The sequence below is a fragment of the Nannobrachium achirus genome, assembly GCF_963921795.1.
Source record: "Nannobrachium achirus genome assembly, chromosome: 15".
NCBI classification, from domain to species: domain Eukaryota; kingdom Metazoa; phylum Chordata; class Actinopteri; order Myctophiformes; family Myctophidae; genus Nannobrachium; species Nannobrachium achirus.
In genome coordinates this window covers 17,285,586-17,306,084 of record NC_137822.1, presented here as the reverse complement: position 1 = coordinate 17,306,084, position 20,499 = coordinate 17,285,586, and the positions used below count along the sequence as shown (strand labels likewise).

Here is a 20,499-nt window from a genome sequence, read left to right as displayed (position 1 = left end):
GCTTGTGTGTCTGCTGTTAAACGGAAGTGTTCCACAGATAATGCTACAGTAAATTCTCGCGGAAACAGGTGGATAGATCAGGGTTCTTTTAAAGTGGGTACAGAGGATTCGATAATATTTGGCATTTATTAATATCAATTCAGCTTAACCACTTATACTTAGTAAAACCTGAGTTGAACTGTACTTGGGGAGATCTTTTTCAGCCTACAGTACGCCGAATCTCTCGTTGTGAGCTTTTAGATCGGCTATTTTTGGTGAATGTTCCCCTAGATTAGAGATGCTTAGTTTAATGGTTTAATGCTTAACGTTTAAGTGGCTAAACGCCAAGTATAAAAGTTATTTTGGATCTGTCCTAATGTAAACAGATATTCTCTCAAGTTTTCCTGGTGACATACTGTAATCTTAAGGGGAAAGATTTAAATAATTTTAACATAAATGTAAGGTACTATAAAGTAACAATATATAATTCAGGGGTGCTGTGGATGAAAAGGTAATTTACAGGGGTGCCCAATTAACTGATTAACTGACCCAATTAGCTTTTCAAAGTAGTTTTCCTTAAGAACTGTAATTAACTGCACAGAGGTAGAGAATGTTGGTGATGATGAGGAGGAGGATGATGAAGACGGTTATTGCGACTGTCAGGTTGCAGTTACTATCAAAACCTCCACTGGCGGCTGTCTGTCTGTCAATCTGTCAATCAGTCTGTCAGTCAGTCACGTTACGTCACACTTTTGCCCTACTCATATCTCCGCCACCGTTGCCCCTATCCATGCCAAAGTTTTGCACACACACTCCTTGGCTGGCAAACCACAACCTCCACCCCTCATTTCTCACATGTCCCTCTTCTAGTGCCGCCATGAGGCAGATTCTTGCAAAACACATTTTTGGACACTGCTCCTACAGATTTTGCCCTAAAATCACGCAAAGCGGTACACAGTATTTCTAAAGTCATGTCATCAACATGGATCCATGTCATCAACATGGATCCATTTCCCATATTCCCTCCTGATTGGCTACCATTGCCTTCTAAAGTTTGTGTATGCGACCTGACAGTCGCTTATCTCCCGATTAGGGAGTCTTACTGGTATGATAGTGACCATAAGGTGTTGTCTCCCCCCAGAACGGACGGTTACTGCTTCACCATGGTGGAGGAGGAGGATGGTGGCATGGCTGTTCGCACAGCAGGCTGTCTGGGCCGCGACGGCTCTGAGTTCCAGTGCAGAGTAAGTCCTGTTAATGCTTCATTTATTCTCCATCATACAACCTTGTCCCTCAACCGAAATGGATGATTTAGAAGCTCACAGCGCGTTGCGATGTGAGCTCATACACTGGCTGTTGGTTGGAAAATATACACAACAAAGTATAACTCACGCTTTAGTGTCTGTTTGTCCGCGTGTGTGTGTGTGAGCACTAACTAGTACGTTTTTGTAAACTCCCAACACCCAAGATTTAATTAAGGTTTTATTCACTAAAGCGGATTTAAACTTTAATGGAAGAGACGTGTGAGGAGTCTGCAGTTGTTTGTAAAGCCAGCTCTCTAAGATATACTGTAAGTGCCTTAGTAAATAATCTTTAGTCCTGCAAAAGTATTTGCAAATCTCACTGTGTGTGTGTGTGTGTGTGTGTGTGTGTGTGTGTGTGTGTGTGTGTGTGTGTGTGTGTGTGTGTGTGTGTGTGTGTGTGTGTGTGTGTGTGTGTGTGTGTGTGTGTGTGTGTGTGTGTGTGTGCAGGACACACGGAATCCTCGTCCTAGGAGAGCGATCGAGTGTTGTACAGATGACTTCTGCAACAGAGACTTGCATCCTACTTTGCCACCACTGAGGACACCTGGTAAGATACATAAACGTCTCTCACACATGCTTTCATATTATGACGACATCGTTTTGAACCTCATAATCATGTCTACTGGCTATTGAAAGTTATAGACTGGCAGAAAGACGTTGGTGAAAAAAAAAGGAAAAAACCACAATTAATCTACTAAACCAAACCGACTGATTAACCAAATGAACCCTAGCAGCCGTGTTCTGGGGGGAGAACAAGCTTACAGCATGTTGCGACGCATTGGGAGTATAGTGACCTGGGGGTAACCCGGTCAAGTATATAGGGTTTAAGTGCTTAATTGACTATGAGGGCCGGGGACAGCCCTAACACACACACACACACACACACACACACACACACACACACACACACACACACACACACACACACACACACACACACACACACACACACACTGAAATCCTGCTCTACCGCTTTCCAGCATGAGTGGCTTTTAGAGTGCGCTCACTCACAGAGTCCATACTGGGGTGTGATGGGTAGTGACAGTTTAAACTGTTACAAACCACAGTGTGGTGCTGGAGTGAAGTGGCGCATGCTGCTCTGGGGTCACGGGGGGAGAGAGAGAGAGAGGGAGAGAGAGAGAGAGAGAGAGAGAGAGAGGAACTTGGAGAGAGAGAGAGAGAGAGAGAGAGAGAGAGAGAGAGGAACTTGGAAAGAGAGAGAGAGAGAGAGAGAGAGAGAGAGAGAGAACGGCAGGTGAAACAGAGCCTGCAGGCTTGGCTTGTTTCTCTCACCCTCTAATGAAAAGGACAGCCTCTCCCCAGGGCCTGCTTGAGTTTCCTCCCCCAGCACACGGATGTGAGATATCTGTCCATCTGTCACTCTGCTACACACCAACATTCTCTCTCTCTCTCTCTCCCTGTCTCTCTCTTTCTCTCTCTCTCTCTCTCTCTCTCTCTCTCTCTCTCTCTCTCTCTCTCTGTCTCTCTCTCTTTCTCTCCCTCAAACACACACACACACACACACACACACACACACACACACACACACACACACGCGCGCACACACACTCTCACGCTCACTCACAATCTCACACAAATGCTGGTGTCAACTGAATCATTGTGAACCACTTCAATCCGTGTCTGATGTACCATACTGTAGTAGCTTGTGTATGATATCTGGCTTTTTGAACACTTGTGCACGTGTGTGTGTGTGTGTGTGTGTGTGTGTGTGTGTGTGTGTGTGTGTGTGTGTGTGTGTGTGTGTGTGTGTGTGTGTGTGTGTGTGTGTGTGTGTGTGTGTGTGTGTGTGTGTGTGTGTGTGTGTGTGTGTTTGATTGACAGTGGCATGGCAGAAAGGTTAGAGCCCCAGAGCTGCTGCGGGCCTCTGGGGTTGCCGTAGCGATGTGGGTGTGACACCCGATCTGCTGGATTCAGGAAGGGGATGTGATCGATCATTGCAGTGGGAGGAGGGGGGGAGGGGGGCGGGGGGATTGGCAGTGGAAGGGAAACGGTGTTGCATTTGACACAGAGCCAATGCTCTTGGTAATGATTGGGTGAATATTGTAGTGATTGGAATATCGTAGGTCAGTGGTTCTCAAACGTCTTAATTTCTAGAACCACCATAAATCTGAGAGTGTACAATTGGGACCAAATGGACCTGTAAAGAATGCAGACAAAATTTCCATTGGAATGCTAGAAAATGTAAGCTGATAAATGGGTACTCCGTCTTATTTAAAGGAGTAGTTCACCCCCAAAATGACATTTTTCTATTGATTACTCATGCCATGGAGACTTGAGTTCAATAATCTATTTTTTGTATTTGTCGCATTCCTAAGACAATAATTTTATTACGATAAATGTACCCCCATCGTTTCCGGAGCCCCCTTTTACTGGACAAACACTCTGTAGCATTGATTCTCAAACCTTTTAAGGACCCCTGTAACTCTGAGAGTGTACAAATGGAACCGTAAGGGTCCATTTGGTTCCATTTGTGCACTCTGTGTTACAGACAAGGCGGGGGTCCACTTGGAACCCCCCTCCCCCAAGGAACCCTGAGTTTCCCACTCTGAGAACCACTGTTGTAAGCCAAGTAAAGGCAAAATCAACTCATTATTTCTCTGCAGGGAATTTTATTGTTTAGTTCAGTGATTCTCAACCTTTCTTTTTTAATTTCAAGGACCCCCCTTTGATACGATTATGTTATCTCTGGGATCCCAAGCTACAGTACATCGTAAAGTCCTTGTCTTAATTTAACTTTGAGTGGAATCAAATGGATCCATTTGTACATTTGGTTCCTGGCTATCAATCTTTTAGCTTGGGAACCCCTGGAACGGTGTGGCAAGGACTCCTGGGGGTCCCCGTACACCACGCTGAGAACAGTGGTATAATCTTTACTAAATGCCTCTTGGAATGAGAGTCCTGCAGGAGGCAAAGACATAGAAAGTGTGCCCTCTTGAGGCTAGTATTTACCAGTTCAATTTAGGCAATGACAAGATCACAAGAGACAATTGATGTTCTATACTGTGTTATGTTTATTCCTTGCAGATTACGTGGACAACAGTATCCACCATATGGCTCTTTTTATATCAATCACCGTCTGCAGCATAGTCCTCGGTGTCATCCTCATCTTTTGCTACTTCAGGTAAATAACAACACAAAAACACACAATGAATGTACACTGCCTACTATATACAAGCTTGCCAACCGAGAATATAGAAACAGAAAATGCAGCACTCAGGCACGCTGAATTTGTCCTCATCTAATCCCACCATGGCAGGTACAAGCGTCAGGAGTCCCGGCCTCGCTACAGTATTGATCTTGAGCAGGACGAGACCTTCATCCCTCCTGGAGAGTCTCTGAAAGACCTGATTGAACATTCTCGGAGTGTTGGGTCCGGCTCAGGGTCAGGACTCCCTCTATTGGTAAGAACACGTCATTGCATATTAACCATAAAGCTGGAGTTAGAAGTGCAATGAACCCTGACTGAAGCCTTAAGCCTGGAAATAGCTGATCCACAAGCTCACAACACATCATGGTGCGGCGTGTTGTGAGCTTGTAGATCAGCTATTTTTGGCACAAATCACCAGTGCACAGCACCTATTGACATTCCTACTGCAAATGAATGTCGCCTGCAGTTGATCAAATCCATTCAAAACATTAAGGGTGATCATTCATGAGTCTTAAAAACATTAAGGGTGATCATTCATGAGTCTTAATGCGTTCCTACCACCAGGTGCAGCGCACTATCGCTAAACAGATCCAGATGGTGAAGCAGATCGGGAAGGGCCGCTATGGAGAGGTGTGGATGGGCAAGTGGAGAGGAGAGAGAGTGGCGGTCAAGGTGTTCTTCACCACCGAGGAGGACAGCTGGTTCAGAGAGACCGAGATCTATCAAACCTTCCTGATGAGACATGACAACATACTGGGTAAGGACTGGAGGCGGGTAGGAACGCTGTCTGTGTGTGTTACTGTATGTTGCTGTACTTCATACATAATCATCATAAATCATAAAGTAACAGCATCCAAAGCATACTGAACATAACATGGACTAGAGTTAGAGTTTTCCCTCTATAGAAGCCCTCAATTGACAATATTGGAGCCAAAGTGCAAGGGGTCAAGGAGCCTCATCCATTAATGTCTCCACAAGAGATGCTGCAACATCTCGCTTGAACTTTCCCAGTTTGACCTCTCCATATTTGACTCTTTCTGTTTGGACCTTCCACAGTTTGACCTCAAAGGAAACTGAGTCAACAAACTGTATCTTAAACACACATGGAACCTAGTGTTCTTATTCTGGGCATATTAGGGCGAACACTTGAAAATAGGTTGGATATTTGGCAAAAATAGCATAACATGTCACGTTGTGATGCATTGTGAGCTTGTAGATCTGAATGCTTTGTGAGCTTTTTTCAGCAAAGAGATTTGATAGGGAGAGAAGGAGGGGACCGAGTACAGACCACAGGGGGGACCTGGTCAAAAACACCATATACGTATATTTCAGGTCAAGGGAATTCAACTAGATTACTGTAGGCACGGGGACCACTTATTGTAAAGTGACTTGAAGATGAGGGCCACAAGACTTTGTGATAACAAAAAATAACAAAATGTTCATGGTTAACCATTTAAAATAATGCTTTTTAGAAGTGCTGGTTGTGGTTACAAAGATCTCCTTCTGTCCTTGAGGGACGGTGGTAGAGATGTTGTCCATATCAGGAATGATGATACTGATTGCCATCAAGTCAAAAACCTGCTCAAAGCAACAGTCAAAGCCCCACGGGTCCATTTGCACGCTGTCTCCATCATCCACAATAGGGACACTGAATCCAACATACCGAGCATAATTGCATATTATGGACAGTAAACAAAGCTTGAAACTTGACATTCTTGTCAGAATGTGTGTGAACAGCAGGGGCAGCATGCGGTTATCAACGCTCCAAGCATAACAACAGGGGTGGTCTGGGTGTCGTTATTACCCAGGGTGCATCAGTTCATCCAGCTCAGGCTCAACATTGAGATATCACAACACAATGGAATGGATGTTGTATCAGGTGTGCAAAGAGGTGGTTGTTACATCACACTGTGAGTGTCTGTGTTTGTGTGTGTGCGTGTGAGCACGAGCATGAGCATGAGTGTGGCCTATTTTCAGAAATGGCTGATCTACAATTGTACATGCCCAAAAATAGCTATTTTCTACATTTTTCAAATGTAGTATAAAACGGAACAAACAGCAGCTGCACATTCAAGACACTGGACAGATATCAAATGTCATCTGTTAAATCAAAAATAGATTTGACTTTTTTGCTGTTTTCAAATATGATGCTTTGTATGGTCCTGTTAATGTGAACCTTTCAGAAAATATATGCTCCTATCTCATATACAGTAGAATACTGTTTCACAAACGGATCATTTGCTGGTGTCACAATGATCAAATTGCGTAGAAAAACTGTTTAAAAAGGTGTTTGATAAGAAACGCAACTCATACCATTCTAGCTCATACTGTACTATTCTGGAAAAACATCACCTATTGCGTTTTGAAAATGTAGAACTTTCAAAAGTGTCTGTTTTATCTACAAATGCCTACATGGACTGGCTCCCCAAGAGGGACACGGATGTGGCCCTACTGTAGGTGGGACTGGAGAGGGGACTGCGAGGTCCTCCGTAGGCGGACCATCTTTGGACAAAATGTCCTCTCCATCAAAGGTTGCTCGGACTGGAACCGTCTCCCAGTTACCCTAAGGATGAGCCTCACATTCTCAGCCTTCAAAGGACAGTTAAAACAGCGCTTGAGAGATAACCAGACACGCAATCACGTATAATATTTTATAGACTTGGCCCACTTTAAATTAGATTTTAATATAATACCTATTGTTGATTGGAGTTGTACCTTGAGTGTTATTGTTAACACACACATTTTATTGTTGTTATATTGTGATGTCTGTATTGTTTCTCGTTGTGTGTGTCTGCGTTAAGTCAGCTCTCACTCATGTTTCCCTCCCCACCCCTCAGGCTTCATAGCAGCTGACATTAAGGGAACAGGCTCGTGGACGCAGCTCTACCTGATCACTGACTACCACGAGAACGGCTCCCTGTACGACTACCTCAAGGGCAACACCCTGGACATCAAGTCTCTGCTCAGGCTGGCCTACTCCACCATATCAGGCCTCTGCCACTTACACACCGAGATCTACGGCACCCAGGGCAAGCCAGCCATCGCCCACCGAGACCTGAAGAGCAAGAACATCTTGGTGAAGAAGAATGGCGTGTGCTGCATAGCTGACCTGGGACTGGCTGTCAAGTTGAACAGGTAGGACAACCAGGGGGGCGGCTGGGGTTCTCCTTGAGGGGATTCCAGGGGGATTCCACAGCTAAATGATTAATGGTTTAGGTCCAAATGGACCCTTACCAGTCTGTAAATGTACACATGGAACCCCATGTGAAACTATGTGAACTAAAGCTATAGTATGAATAAATCTTTTGTGGTTAAACTGAACAAAACGAAACCAAAAATCCTTTAGAAATCAACGATATCATAACTGACTGTTGCTTAAAAAAGTGTTACATTTTTAAGCAACTTTCAAGTCTCTTTTGTTTTTCATATCATACTGAAATGAATTGAATCCAAAGGCTTCCTTGAAAATTATGACATTATGCTTTGGTCAGCACTTACAGTATGTCAAGTGTACTGGGAGTCATATTCAATGGGACAAATAGAAAATATCATCAGTATGCAGTCCTCTAGCACATTGCTTCTCAACATGGGGCCCAGGGACCCCCAGGGGTGTATCTTCTGGATACACGTATGTGTATCTAGAAGAAAAAAACTGGGGATCTGACTGCTCTAGAGTCTAGCACACAATCTCATTTACAGTATATCAACTAAACTTTCCATATCTGTTGCCCCTCAGTGATACCAACAAAGTGGACATCCCTCCCAACCTGCGAGTGGGCACAAAGCGCTACATGCCACCCGAGGTGCTGGACGAGACCCTGAACAGGAACTTCTTCCAGTCCTTCATGATGGCCGACATGTACAGCTTCGGCCTCATCCTCTGGGAGATCACACGCCGCTGCACCTCTGGAGGTCCGACACAATGCAGTACTTCCATTTGTTCATACTCATTATAGGGTTCTGGCAATATATCCATAGTAGTCCATACTTGAAATGAGACTGGATATTTGGATATCAGCGTATATTTACATTATTATTTAACCAGTGACTCGGTGCCGCGCTGCGAGCTTGTAGATCTGCTATTTTTGAAAAAAGTCATGAAAATGTGTGCGCATCTTTGAATATTATGCATTTTCAAAGCGAACGTTTGCAACTCAAATTTTGCTTCTGGGTGGTCCCTGGAACTAAATATTTTGAGTTGGGGGTCCGTGGCCAAATACATGTCATTTTGGAGGTCCTTCACATGAAAATGTTTGAGAACCACTGACAGAGTACCGGTAGTCTCTCAAGAACAGACTAACTGAGCTCCATTTAAGTGAAAAGGACCTTTTCTTTGACGATGGCTATAGCCAGATTGCTGAGATAGAAACATAGGTTTTTCAAAAAATGATGTCTCTTGATTCAAAAGACACTTATAGAATCGGGTAAAAATTCTGATTTTCACGATTTTTCAAAAATAGCAGATCTACAAGCTCGCAGCGCGGCACTCGGTGTTGTATATCTGCTATTTTTCAATAGTTAAAGCATAAAATAATTATACACAATAAAGTGTACCCATTCTAAATGGGTTAATTGTTCACAACCAACATACAAAGGTTAAAGGTTAAAAAGACAATTCGAGGATAAAAAAAAACACTGAAGTCATAGACACTATGTGTTCTATTTTATACTTTCAATTTAAAAAAAATATATAAAATAGCAGAGATGTATGATCTACAAGCTGTAGATTACCTATTTTAGTTATTTAAATAAACAAAAATTATTTATCGTCACAATAAGATATTATCTTCACAATATCAATATCCAGGTATTCAAATAGAAATGTTGTGATGTGTCTTTGTTTTTGTCCATATCGCCCAGCCCAACCACATGTTGCCATTGATATAATTTGTGTATTGTATTGCTAGCATGTACTTGACGTGCATGTTTGTTTTGCCCCATCCTGCAGGTATCGTGGAGGAGTACCAGCTGCCCTATCATGAACTGGTTCCCACAGATCCGTCCTATGAGGATATGAGAGAGGTGGTCTGCATCAAGAGACAGAGACCCTCCTTTGCCAACCGCTGGAGCAGTGACGAGGTACGTTTGCTTTTACACCTCAGCAGTTGGCCAAATCCCTGACTATTTCTCTTTCTAGATGTTTTATCGTTTCTTTATATAAATGTAGCTTTTTAAAACTTTTATTTTAAAGCCAGTTATTTTTGGTCCTAGTCTAAAATGTCTAGTTTTATTCAATATGGATGGAATATTGAGGAATTATGACGAAAATTTAACTTGGTGTAACCCAAACAAATATTTGGGCGTGATCTTATCATTAGAGATATTTAATAGTCATTCCAAAGAAATGGTCTGAAATATTCAAAGCTCTGAATATAATAATTGATTTGGTGAATTAGGTCAGTAAAGTCAACTAAGTGAAGTGTCAACATGGTGTCCACCTGCTCCACCAACCAAGCAGCCATTTTGTATAGAGGTTAAGACCCCTGCCTACCACACCCACAGCACCGTGTCAATCTCCGCCGATCCGACTGAAATGCCCATATATGGGCATAACAGAGATACCCAGGGAACACATGCGCACGTTGTTGTTGTTTATCATCATGACATTTTTTTGGGGGGATGAATCAAAAATTACACATCTAATAATGCATGGTTTTCTCAGCATTATGACCTGCTCAATGTAACAATAACATCCTAAAATACATCTGGAGATATCCATCCATCCATCCATCCATCCATCCATCCATCCATCCATCTTCAACCGCTTATCCGGAATCGGGTCGCAGGGGGTAACAGTTCCAACTGAGACCTCCAGATTTCCTTATCCTGAGCAACTTCCTCCACTCCCTCAGGGAGTATACTGAGGCGTTCCCAAGCCAGTTTGGAGATATAATCCCTCCATCTGGTCTTTGGTCTGCCACGGGGTCTCCTCCCAGTAGGACGCGCATCGAGGACCTTCCTAGGAAGGCGCTCGGGGGGCATCCGTACTAGATGCCCGAACCACCTAAGCTGACTCCTTTCCAAGTGTAGGAGCAGCGGTTCTACTCCAAGTCTCTCTCGGGTGACTGAACTTCTCACCCTATCTCTAAGGGAGATACCAGCCACCCGTCTGAGGAAACCCATTTCGGCCGCTTGCACCCGTGACCTTATACTTTCGGTCATGACCCACACTTCATGACCATAGGTGAGAGTAGGAACGAAGATTGCTCGGTAGACAGAGAGCTTTGCCTTCCGGCTCAACTCTTTTTTTCTTCACCACAGTGCGATGCTTTTGATATTTATTTAATTTGTCATCTTGCCGACCCCATTTTGCCACTGACCCACATAATGGTATAATAGTTGTGTTTAATTGGAATCTGCATGCATGTGTGTCTCCAGTGTCTACGGCAGATGGGGAAGCTGATGTCAGAGTGCTGGAACCACAATCCAGCATGTCGGCTCACAGCCCTGAGGGTTAAGAAGACCATGGCGAAAATGCTGGAGTCCCAGGACATCAAACTGTGACGGACAGACTCATTCATCATTCAGACATGTCACTGCCACTGGCCCCAGCGCCACTCAACACTGGCCCGCTGCAGAAAGGGAATAAAGAAAAAAAAGAACTAAAAGGCTGTGAAAGAGAGCGCAATGGAAGCTGACAGGGCGAATGAATATTAATGAAGAGGGGACGGAGAGCTGCCACAAAGAGGAACAGGAGATCTGCGATGTCGGGGGCCAGGTTTACCTTCCCTTTGCCTGAGTCACCTGTGACCCCAGACCCAGTGGCCTGTGGACGTATTCAGGCGGTGCTTTCTGTGAAAGCTGAGTGCTCGTCCGGTCCAGCTTTGTGAAGGGATCTGGAAAGACAGGCAGACAGTGACCCCTGTGGGAGAGGAGGACTAATTGCCTCCGTTCGGTCCTCGGTCCTGCTCTGTCCTTCTAATCTAAAGCCATATAACAGTATTTTATGTACAATATGTTTGGCATTTTTTTGTACTGTAACAGCTGCCTGTATTTGTTTCTCAATCACTGTATACGATACCTGCGCTGTCAACGCAGACTGTGTAAACTGGAGACGGACGCAACGGCCAATAGCATTTGGTTATTTTGTCTGCACAAACGTATAAGGGCTGTTCAGCCTGCATTTAGTGCTTCAGCCACCCAAAGAAATGTTTTGCTTAATGTTCAGAAACTTATATGTCAAAAACAAATTTTATTATTATTGTTGTAGTTGTTGTTGATGTTATTATTATTATTATTATTATTATTATTGAGAAAAATACAGAAAGACAATCAACAGAACAGACGATATAACAAGGAAGACCCATTAGTCCAGCTGCATTAAAATCCACATTCCTATGCCCACAGATAAACTCAGCACAAAATTCTGGTCGGCACTACCCACACGTTTGGCTGTGTAGCTCATGCCTCGAATGCCCGATGCTTACAAGCTGTACCTCGTTGTAAAGATAACGAATCAACAATAAAAATGATATACAATACAATTTGGTATTATTAAAGGGGAGATATAATTCATTATTAATATGTTTCCTTTCTTTTTGTGCTGAGTTTATTTAGCCTATCATTGGCTGGTCTGGAACATGTCGCCATGTTTAAATCAGACTCTCTGGGTAATCCAGTATTTTTTATTTAACTACTGTGGTTTCACAGAAATTTGGATTTGATGTGTATTTCCTCAGGCCTGCACTGCAGAGTATAACGTTGAGACCTTGTCTCTGTCATTCTCTCCGTTCTCTTGGCAATTCAATTGTACATACTGTAGGCCTACATAGAAAATATTGAAATCGACTGATAATTATTTTCTTGCCTCAATGGCACTAATGTTAAATACTGTTGCTGCCGGGCGGAGAGCGCGCACATCCAAAACCATTTACTTTTAAGGAAATGGAAAAGAAACAAACAACAAACTGTGATCCAATGCATCCAGTGTAGTTGTTTAGTCACATTGTTTCAATATTTATAAAACCCAGACACCCTTAATCATATTTCTCAAAATGTTAAATGTTAAAATTGCAAAAATAGCCAATCTACGTGCATGTAGATATTTTATTTTTGCTACACTCGTGTGCGACAAAGTAGGGCATTAATTCACACAAACACACACAAAAGGAAAACATGTATGGAGATGTTTCTGCCCGACAGCAACGATGTGTGTTTTTGATTTATTTTGTCTGTAATAGGGATGGGACGATACGCGTTATTATCATATATCGTGATAAAAAACACTCACGATAATCGTATCGTGGAGATTTAATTCATGGTGATATCGTTCTCTGTCATGCACTGGGTTCAATTCACCTTTTATTTGCTGAGCTGCATCTGGTACCACTTAAACCCTCTGGAATTGGTAAAAGATACTTCTACCACTTTTTCTAGTCACATGTTCAAATACTGGATTCTGATTGGTTTAAAACAGTGGTAAATAGGCCAACAGCCTTGAGTTGGCTCATAGACCCCGCCCACTGAAACAATTAATGATTGTAACTAAAGATCCTTGCAAGTTACAACTGTGTTTTCTTTCATTTATAAGGAAAAGGTGGCACAGCCTGCGGCTCGTGGCACAACCCTGAAACAGTGGTAAATCAGCCAACAACAACTACTTGATACAGTCTTTTTTTCACTCTCTATCAAATGTCTTTGCCAAAAAATAGGCGACGTCGTCTGCTATTTTTTGGCAAAAAGGATAATGGATTTTGATTATCGCGATAATATCGTAAATCGCGATTTCTTTTGTCACAACAATCGTGATATGACATTTTCATATCGTCCCATCCCTAGTCTGTAACTTGTGTACAGAAATACAGTAAGTCCCCATCCACTCTACCACTATGGCATGTGCCTTATTTAATCAGTACATTATGTGATTGTGAGTGTGTGTGAGTGGATCTGGATAACATTCCCCCCAATAAAATATGTTTGTCTCTGTTTTGGTTTAAAATACAACATTGTCTCATTCTTGTTATTTATTGAATCGGAGAGAAATGTAGTCAATAAATGAACCAAAGACATCATTTTCAGTGTTGCATATAAATATAATTTATTATTAGTCTTAAAAATTCTTTCTTACACTTTGTACAGTAACTTGACAGACGAAATGCAAGCGGTGGCCATTAACATCATGAGAGTGCCAGAAACGGATAAGCCACATTCTCACTATACACAATAATAGCCTTGAAATGTAATGCGTAATTTATACTTTGTTACGTGCCTGTGTCGCATGTTGAAAATAGGCAATCTAACAGTACAAGCTCACGACACACAAGCAATCGCAAGGTGCTTGTACGATCAGTTATTTCTGGCACGAGACACCAGTGCGCAACAAAGTATACATCGATTGGAATACAACAGCTTGCGCAATGATAATGTACAGATTGTTTAGAAACAATGCAAATTTGCATAGACGGCTTTAAGAAACTGGTACAACTGTCATGTAAAAATAAAAAATAAAAAAATCAATCGGGTCAATCAAGAACACTTCCAGAAGTGTTGCTGCTGCATCAAGGGAATGTTGTAATTACAATTATCATTAATTGCTATACACAGTCAACGTCGTCATATTGATGTTTTTTTTCTGTCATTAACTGTAATCAATAAAAAAAAACATGAATCTGATGTATTCTTATTTCTCCTCCATCCAAAGTCAAATATGACTAATGCTATTCAATTCTGACATACAAAAAAAGAACAACAACACTTTGTATTAAGATTATCAACATCTGTATTAAATTTACCTCATAACAATGTATGTCAATTATTTGGTAAAAGGCAATTGTATTCGGTTGCATTGGTCCTAAAAAAATATACTTATATTAACAAACCACATATTTCCCTCCCCCTAGGGTATCTTCCTTTGCTCTATTCATGGAACTCTCATGTCAATGATTTATTATGTCTTTATGGAACTTTAATGGTCTATTTTTCTTTGCTTCTTTTGGCTGGAGATGGCTAAGATAAATATCTCACCTGTGGCCCAAAATATTAAAGATCCACTAAATAAAAAATAACCAAAACAATCTTCTAGACAATTATTCTCTAAATAATTTCAATGTAGGAAAGCACACATACATTTAAAATAATACAATTAATAATAATAATATGAATTAAAACCAATATTTGTAATTATGACAGCCATACCAAACCGTAATTGGTGTAAAATGATTACAGCTTTTCACCTTCTTTATGTACATGTTGCAATGTTTTGAGGCTGACAGATGTTGTCTTAACGTCAAGAGTCCACCAGGGGGTGCTGTGACACAATTTAAAAGTAACAAAATACAAGAAGGCTGGGAGGACACATGGCAGTAATACAAAGTAATCCATACCAGGCAGCAAAAAAACTAAAGACAAGAAATGGAAGAAAAAAAAATACAAAAGCAAAGAGATATTCATGTATAAATAGATGTTATTAAATACTATGTTATCCACTGAACAAGTTACCCAACGCAGAATGGTTTGAGGTGTCAGGGGGGAGTGAGGTGGTCCGCTCCAAACCCGCTCTCCTCGACCCTGAGACCCCTGGCAGTCAGTCCATCACTGGGGTCTTAATTTAACCCATTTAGGCCTAGAATTATTGAATGCTTTAACCAGTGAAAAATAGCAGATATACAAGCTCACAGCGCGGCACCGCTTGTAGATCTGCTATTTTTGAAAAAGTCGTGAAAATGTGAGCAAATCTTTGAATATATGTATTTTCAAAGCGAACGATTGTAACTAAATTTTTGCTTCTGGGTGGTCCCTGGGACTAAATATTTTGAGATGGGGGTCCGTGGCCAAATACCGGTAAATATCATTTTGGGGGTCCTTCACATGAAAAAAAAGTTTGAGAACCACTGACACAGTAGTCTCTCAAGAACCGATTGCTGACATAGAAACATATTTTTCAATTTTTTTATTTTCAAATTTCAAATTTTCACGATTTTTCAAAAATAGCAGATCTACAAGCTCGCAGCGCGGCACTCGGTGCCGCGCTGTGAGCTTGTATATCTGCTATTTTTCAATAGTTAAAGCATAAAATACTGATACACAATAATGTGTACCCGTTCTGAATGGGTCTTAACACTGCTGAGTCTGCTGTCCTGTAGGCTAGGACCTCAGCCACGTATCTGGACAGTCCCCCAGTCAGCTGTATGTCCAAGGAATAGCAGAGCCACAAACACTGTGGTTCAGAGTTAGTGGTAGCAGGGAGACAGAGAGATGACTGGCACAGATTGTTGTCCTCTTTCCGAGTTCTTACACTCCGTGTGGCAATAATTTAAAAGGAGGAGTCATATCTGAGAAAACCCTATTTTGTGTACTTTCCACATACTATTTGGTGTGTGTGTGTGTGTGTGTGTGTGTGTGTGTGTGTGTGTGTGTGTGTGTGTGTGTGTGTGTGTGTGTGTTTGTATGCGTGCACGCACGTGTGTGTGTGTGTGTGTGTGTGTGTGGACTTGTATTAATGCAATATACTTGTAAGGACCAAATGTCCCCAGAATTTGAGAAATACCATATTCCAAGAGTCGTTTCGCGGTTTAAAATGAGAAATTTAGTAGGTTAGGTTTAGGGGGTTACGGTTAAAATTGTACCTGATTAACTTAGGTGTGCACCGATGTCGCACACTGAAAACAGCTGATCTACATACTCACAACGTGTTGCAACGTGACACGTTGTGCGAGCTTGTAGATCGGCTATTTGCATAAAATCGGCATCCTAAAATGTGTGTGTGTGTGTGTGTGTGTGTGTGTGTGTGTGTGTGTGTGTGTGTGTGCGTGTGCGTGTTCGTGTGAGCAAGGGCATTTATCACCGCAGTGCCAGCTTGAGTATAGATTGACTGTCTCTCCAATTGTCCTTTTGGTGTCCTTCTATTCCTCATCCCCCCTCCCCGTCTCCCCCGTCCACCGGAATGTTATATTCCCAGACAGACAGATGTCAGTGCTCGGTTGCTGCGGGAAAAAGGCTGTCATGTCGGCCCATCTCCTCCAGGACGTGGGCCAGACGGCTGAGGTTGCCGTCGGGGAAGTGCTGAGCCTCCCACAAGTCCAAGATAACTCCTGTAGGACTGGACTTGGTGGCAAAGTAGTTCAGATACCTGGAGGGACGCACGACAGGAGAGGGAGCGAGGTTAGGATGTTTATTTCTAAAAGGGCCTTTTGATGAAAATATTGTAAATAGCAGACCTCCAAGCTCACAACGCGTCACAGTTGTGAGCTTGGAGGTCAGCTATTTTCAGTATTTGATACCACACTAAACTAAGCATAAAAAAGCCAATACTGGTGACGTTGCATACGGCACGGATTTCTACACAGAGGGCAATTCTTTCAACATAAGATGATGCATTTAGTTCAGGAGAGTTTGGACAAGGCAATTGTCTTGAATGCTGCCTTCAGGTATGGCATCGAAATTTCTTTCACCATAGTAAAAACTGCATTCATGGTCTGGAAAGGGCACTTTTTTACAGACGGATAAAAGGGCAGGGGCTCAAGCCTCCTTTCATGTCTATGTGTACACGTGCCTGGGAGGTTAGGTAGGCAGAGGGAAGGAAAGCAGACATATTTTTTATTATTATTATAATTGTTTTTGAAATCCCTGGGACCTCAATCCACATGTCATAAGCACTCGGTCAGTCGGTTCACCCTGGGGGGCTCACACCGCAGGTGTCTCAGAAGTGGAGAGAGCTCCTTTCTCTGTCTTTTTGAATCTATATTTCCATCTCATCTTTTCCCTCTATGTCTCTCTAGCAGTGTGCTCTCAGGGTGACAGCACATTGTCAATGATTTATACAGTTGGCTGTCGGACATTTTTCTTTTCCCTCATATTGATGTACTCTCTCATTGTGCACCTTGCTGACTATTATGAAGAGATTGAATAATGGGTCCGACTCACAGATACAGACGCACAGATAGAAGATAGAAGGGCAGGGGCCCTTCTATCCGTCTGTAAAAAGGGGCCCTCTCCAGACCATGAATGCAGTTTTTACCATGGTGAAAGAAATGCAAGTGGAGTGGAGCGGTGGTTAAACTACAGGTCTTATTATCTGGAGGTTCTCCGTTTCAAACCACTAGGTGTGTTTTTGAAGCGGTGAAAACCGCTTCCAATGATTGGCTTTGTGTGTCCCACGCCCATATATGGTCATTTCAGTCCAGAATGAACAGGTTTTTTCAAAAACAAAATGTGTGTTCAAGCTTCACATGACAATTCGGCCCTCCAGATAAAATCATTCATTCAATCATTCAGAATATAAAGAATGTACAGATCACAGAGTTCATAACTCTAGAACACATAGAATAACAGTTCACCGCTTCACTTCGAACCGAAGTTTGATTTTTCAAGTTTGAACCATTACCACAAGCAAAACCATGTGTTGTTTATTTTTATTTATTTCCTATTTTTACCTGGATTTGTGATGCAGTGGTTAAGATACAGGGCTTGCAATCAGGATGATTGATTTGAAACCAGCAAGAACATTTCCCATGTTTTGTCTGGCTCTAGTAACTTAATCTTTCATTAAAAACTGAAAAACTGAGAAGACCACATGTTTAATTCAGTAAACTAGAGGTTAAACTGCAGCCCTTATATATAGAAGGTTATGGGTTCAAAACTAGCATGGAATTTTCTCCATCTTTTATCTACTAGTTATTTTACCTTTTTGTAGTCTTGAATGAAAACACATAAAATATTCCAGTGGTGCAGTGGTAAGATCCCTGACTAGCTACCCATAGGGTTCTGGTTTCGACTCCAGCAGAGGATTCTGTCAACTTTTATCTTACTCTTGCACCTAATCTTTTACTGAAAATGTGCAAACCTTCACGGATTAGTGGTTAAGGTGATGGCATTGTGGCCAAAAGGTTACTAGTTCAAACCTGGCAAGGGTGTTGCTCAAAGTTTAACTGTCTCCTATACCTTTAACTAATCTTTACTTGAAATAGTGCAAGAGAACAGTTGATGTATGAGCCATGGTGGTGCAGTGGAGTAGATACAGTGCTGACATGCAGGAGGTTTCTGGTTCAAACCCTATATAGGGATTTTTCAACCGGGTTTAACCTGGCTCTTGTACCTTTACCTCTAATTTTTCACATGACGACAGCTTGCAAGAGAACAGATTAAATAAGAACCACAGTGGTGCAGTTGTTATGATAATTGCCTCGGAGTAAAAAAGTGAGTCCCGAAATCAAGACGAAACACCTGGAGAAAAGTGAGTCCTAAAATCCCCAAAAATCCCCAAAAAAGTGAGTCCCAAAATCAAGGCGAAACACCTGGAAAAAAGTGAGTCCCATTAAGGCGAAACACCCGGAGAAAAGTGAGTCCCAAAATCCCCAAAACTTAGTCCCAAAATCAAGGCGAAACACCTGGAAAAAAGTGAGTCCCATCAAGGCGAAACACCCGGAGAAAGGTGAGTCCCAAAATCCCCCAAAAAACCTAAAAAGTGAGTCCCAAAATCAAGATGAAACACCTGGAAAAAAGTGAGTCCCATCAAGGCGAAACACCCAGAGAAAAGTGAGTCCCAAAATCAAGATGAAACACCTGGAAAAAGTGAGTCCCATTAAGGCGAAACACCCGGAGAAAAGTGAGTCCCAAAATCCCCAAAACTTAGTCCCAAAATCAAGGCGAAACACCTGGAAAAAAGTGAGTCCCATCAAGGCGAAACACCCAGAGAAAAGTGAGTCCCAAAATACCAAAAAACACCCAAAAAAGTGAGTTCCAAAATCAAGGCAAAACACCTGGAAAAAGGTGAGTCCCATCAAGACGAAACACCCGGAGAAAAGTGAGTCCCATCAAGGCGAAACAAAACAAAAAAAAAAAACTCTAGAAGGCCAATCTGTCTGTAATCGAGAGATTCTAGGCGGACCTCATTTGCATGAGTTTTTTTTCTCCAGGTGTTTTGCCTTGATTTTAGAGAGAGAGCTAGATCTCACACCTTTCAACAAAAAGAACAATCAACCTCTAATGAGAGATGGTCTACCTTTTCAAGGTTCAAATACAAAAGAATTACTCAAAAGCACCAGGAGCTATCTGGTGTAGAGGTCTAAAGATTGGACTCTCAGTGCAGAGCTTCTGTGTTCAAATCTAACTCCTCCTATGTTGCTCTTTTATTTTAACATTTCTTTCAAGGTTAAAATATAAAAGAGTCAAAAGCACTGGAAAATGAATCTAGTGGTCTAAAGATCAGACCCTCAGTTCAGAGGTCTCATTTTCAAATCCGAGTTCTCGTACAGATCATTGTTGTTACCTTTCAAGGTTAAAATACAAAAGAAGTATTCAAAAGCACCAGATATAGTCTGCTGTGGGAGATGGTGTAGTCTGCTGTGGGAGATGGTGTAGTGGTTTAAACATCAGACCCCGAATGCAGAGGTCACATGTTCAAATCCTTTCCTGTAGTGCTTTGACCTTTTCAAAGCTAAACTAGAAGAGAACAACTCAAAAGCACCCGGAGATACCTGTTGAGGGCCCAAAGGTGCCTTGGCTCAATGGTATGGTCGCTTGATCGGTTGTCCCTGCTTCAGGCAGGTTTCAGACAGGTTCAAGTCCCATGCCCAAGGTACACGGAGGACCATCGTGGAGGGGTGTCCCTCCCCCTGTTTCCTGAGAGCTAAAGGTGGGGGATTATATCTGAAAGAACTCTGTCCAACTAAATTTTACTGAAATAAAATCTTACCCACATGCCTACAGAGCACTGGAGGAAGTTGAGAAAATTGAGACAATTTTAGCCTTAAAAAGGTCAATGTACTCCAGAGATAGACTGTAGGTTGAGTGGGATTTGAACATGGAACCTCTTAACTGAGAGTCTGAGCATTAGACCATTAGGCCATCTCTCACTGTAAATGTGTTCCAGTGTTTTTGAGTACTTATGTTGTATTTTAACCTTGAAAAGATCCAAGTAATAGAGCAGCAATTAGTAGGGTGACTGGGTTTTGAACACAGAACCTCTGCACCTCAAGTCTGATCTTTAGACCACTATACCATCTCCAACCTAAAAAACATCAGGTGCTTTTGAGTAATTATTTTGTACTTTACCCATGAAAATGTCAGAGAAAAACAGCAATGTAGGAGGACTGAGATTTGTACATGGAA

The 20,499-nt window shown here is 42.1% G+C and overlaps 2 protein-coding genes across 2 annotated transcripts in view; one reads left to right on the top strand and one right to left on the bottom strand.

Moving 5' to 3' along the window:
• LOC308300051 (bone morphogenetic protein receptor type-1B-like) overlaps positions 1-11,230 on the top strand; it is a 42,577-nt gene extending 31,347 nt beyond the window's left edge. The window contains exons 3-11 of the mRNA XM_080743816.1: positions 1,121-1,223; positions 1,731-1,830; positions 4,329-4,425; positions 4,561-4,705; positions 5,017-5,209; positions 7,290-7,587; positions 8,189-8,364; positions 9,401-9,531; positions 10,831-11,230. Coding sequence (XP_080599942.1) covers positions 1,121-1,223; positions 1,731-1,830; positions 4,329-4,425; positions 4,561-4,705; positions 5,017-5,209; positions 7,290-7,587; positions 8,189-8,364; positions 9,401-9,531; positions 10,831-10,956 — 1,369 coding nt within the window. The 3' untranslated portion in view covers positions 10,957-11,230. The remainder of the gene's footprint in view (positions 1-1,120; positions 1,224-1,730; positions 1,831-4,328; positions 4,426-4,560; positions 4,706-5,016; positions 5,210-7,289; positions 7,588-8,188; positions 8,365-9,400; positions 9,532-10,830) is intronic.
• Positions 11,231-16,359: 5,129 nt separating this feature from the next.
• unc5cb (unc-5 netrin receptor Cb) overlaps positions 16,360-20,499 on the bottom strand; it is a gene marked incomplete at both ends in the record, with an annotated part of 120,649 nt that continues 116,509 nt past the window's right edge. The window contains one exon of the mRNA XM_080743435.1: positions 16,360-16,519. Within this exon, the coding sequence (XP_080599561.1) occupies positions 16,360-16,519 (160 nt within the window). The remainder of the gene's footprint in view (positions 16,520-20,499) is intronic.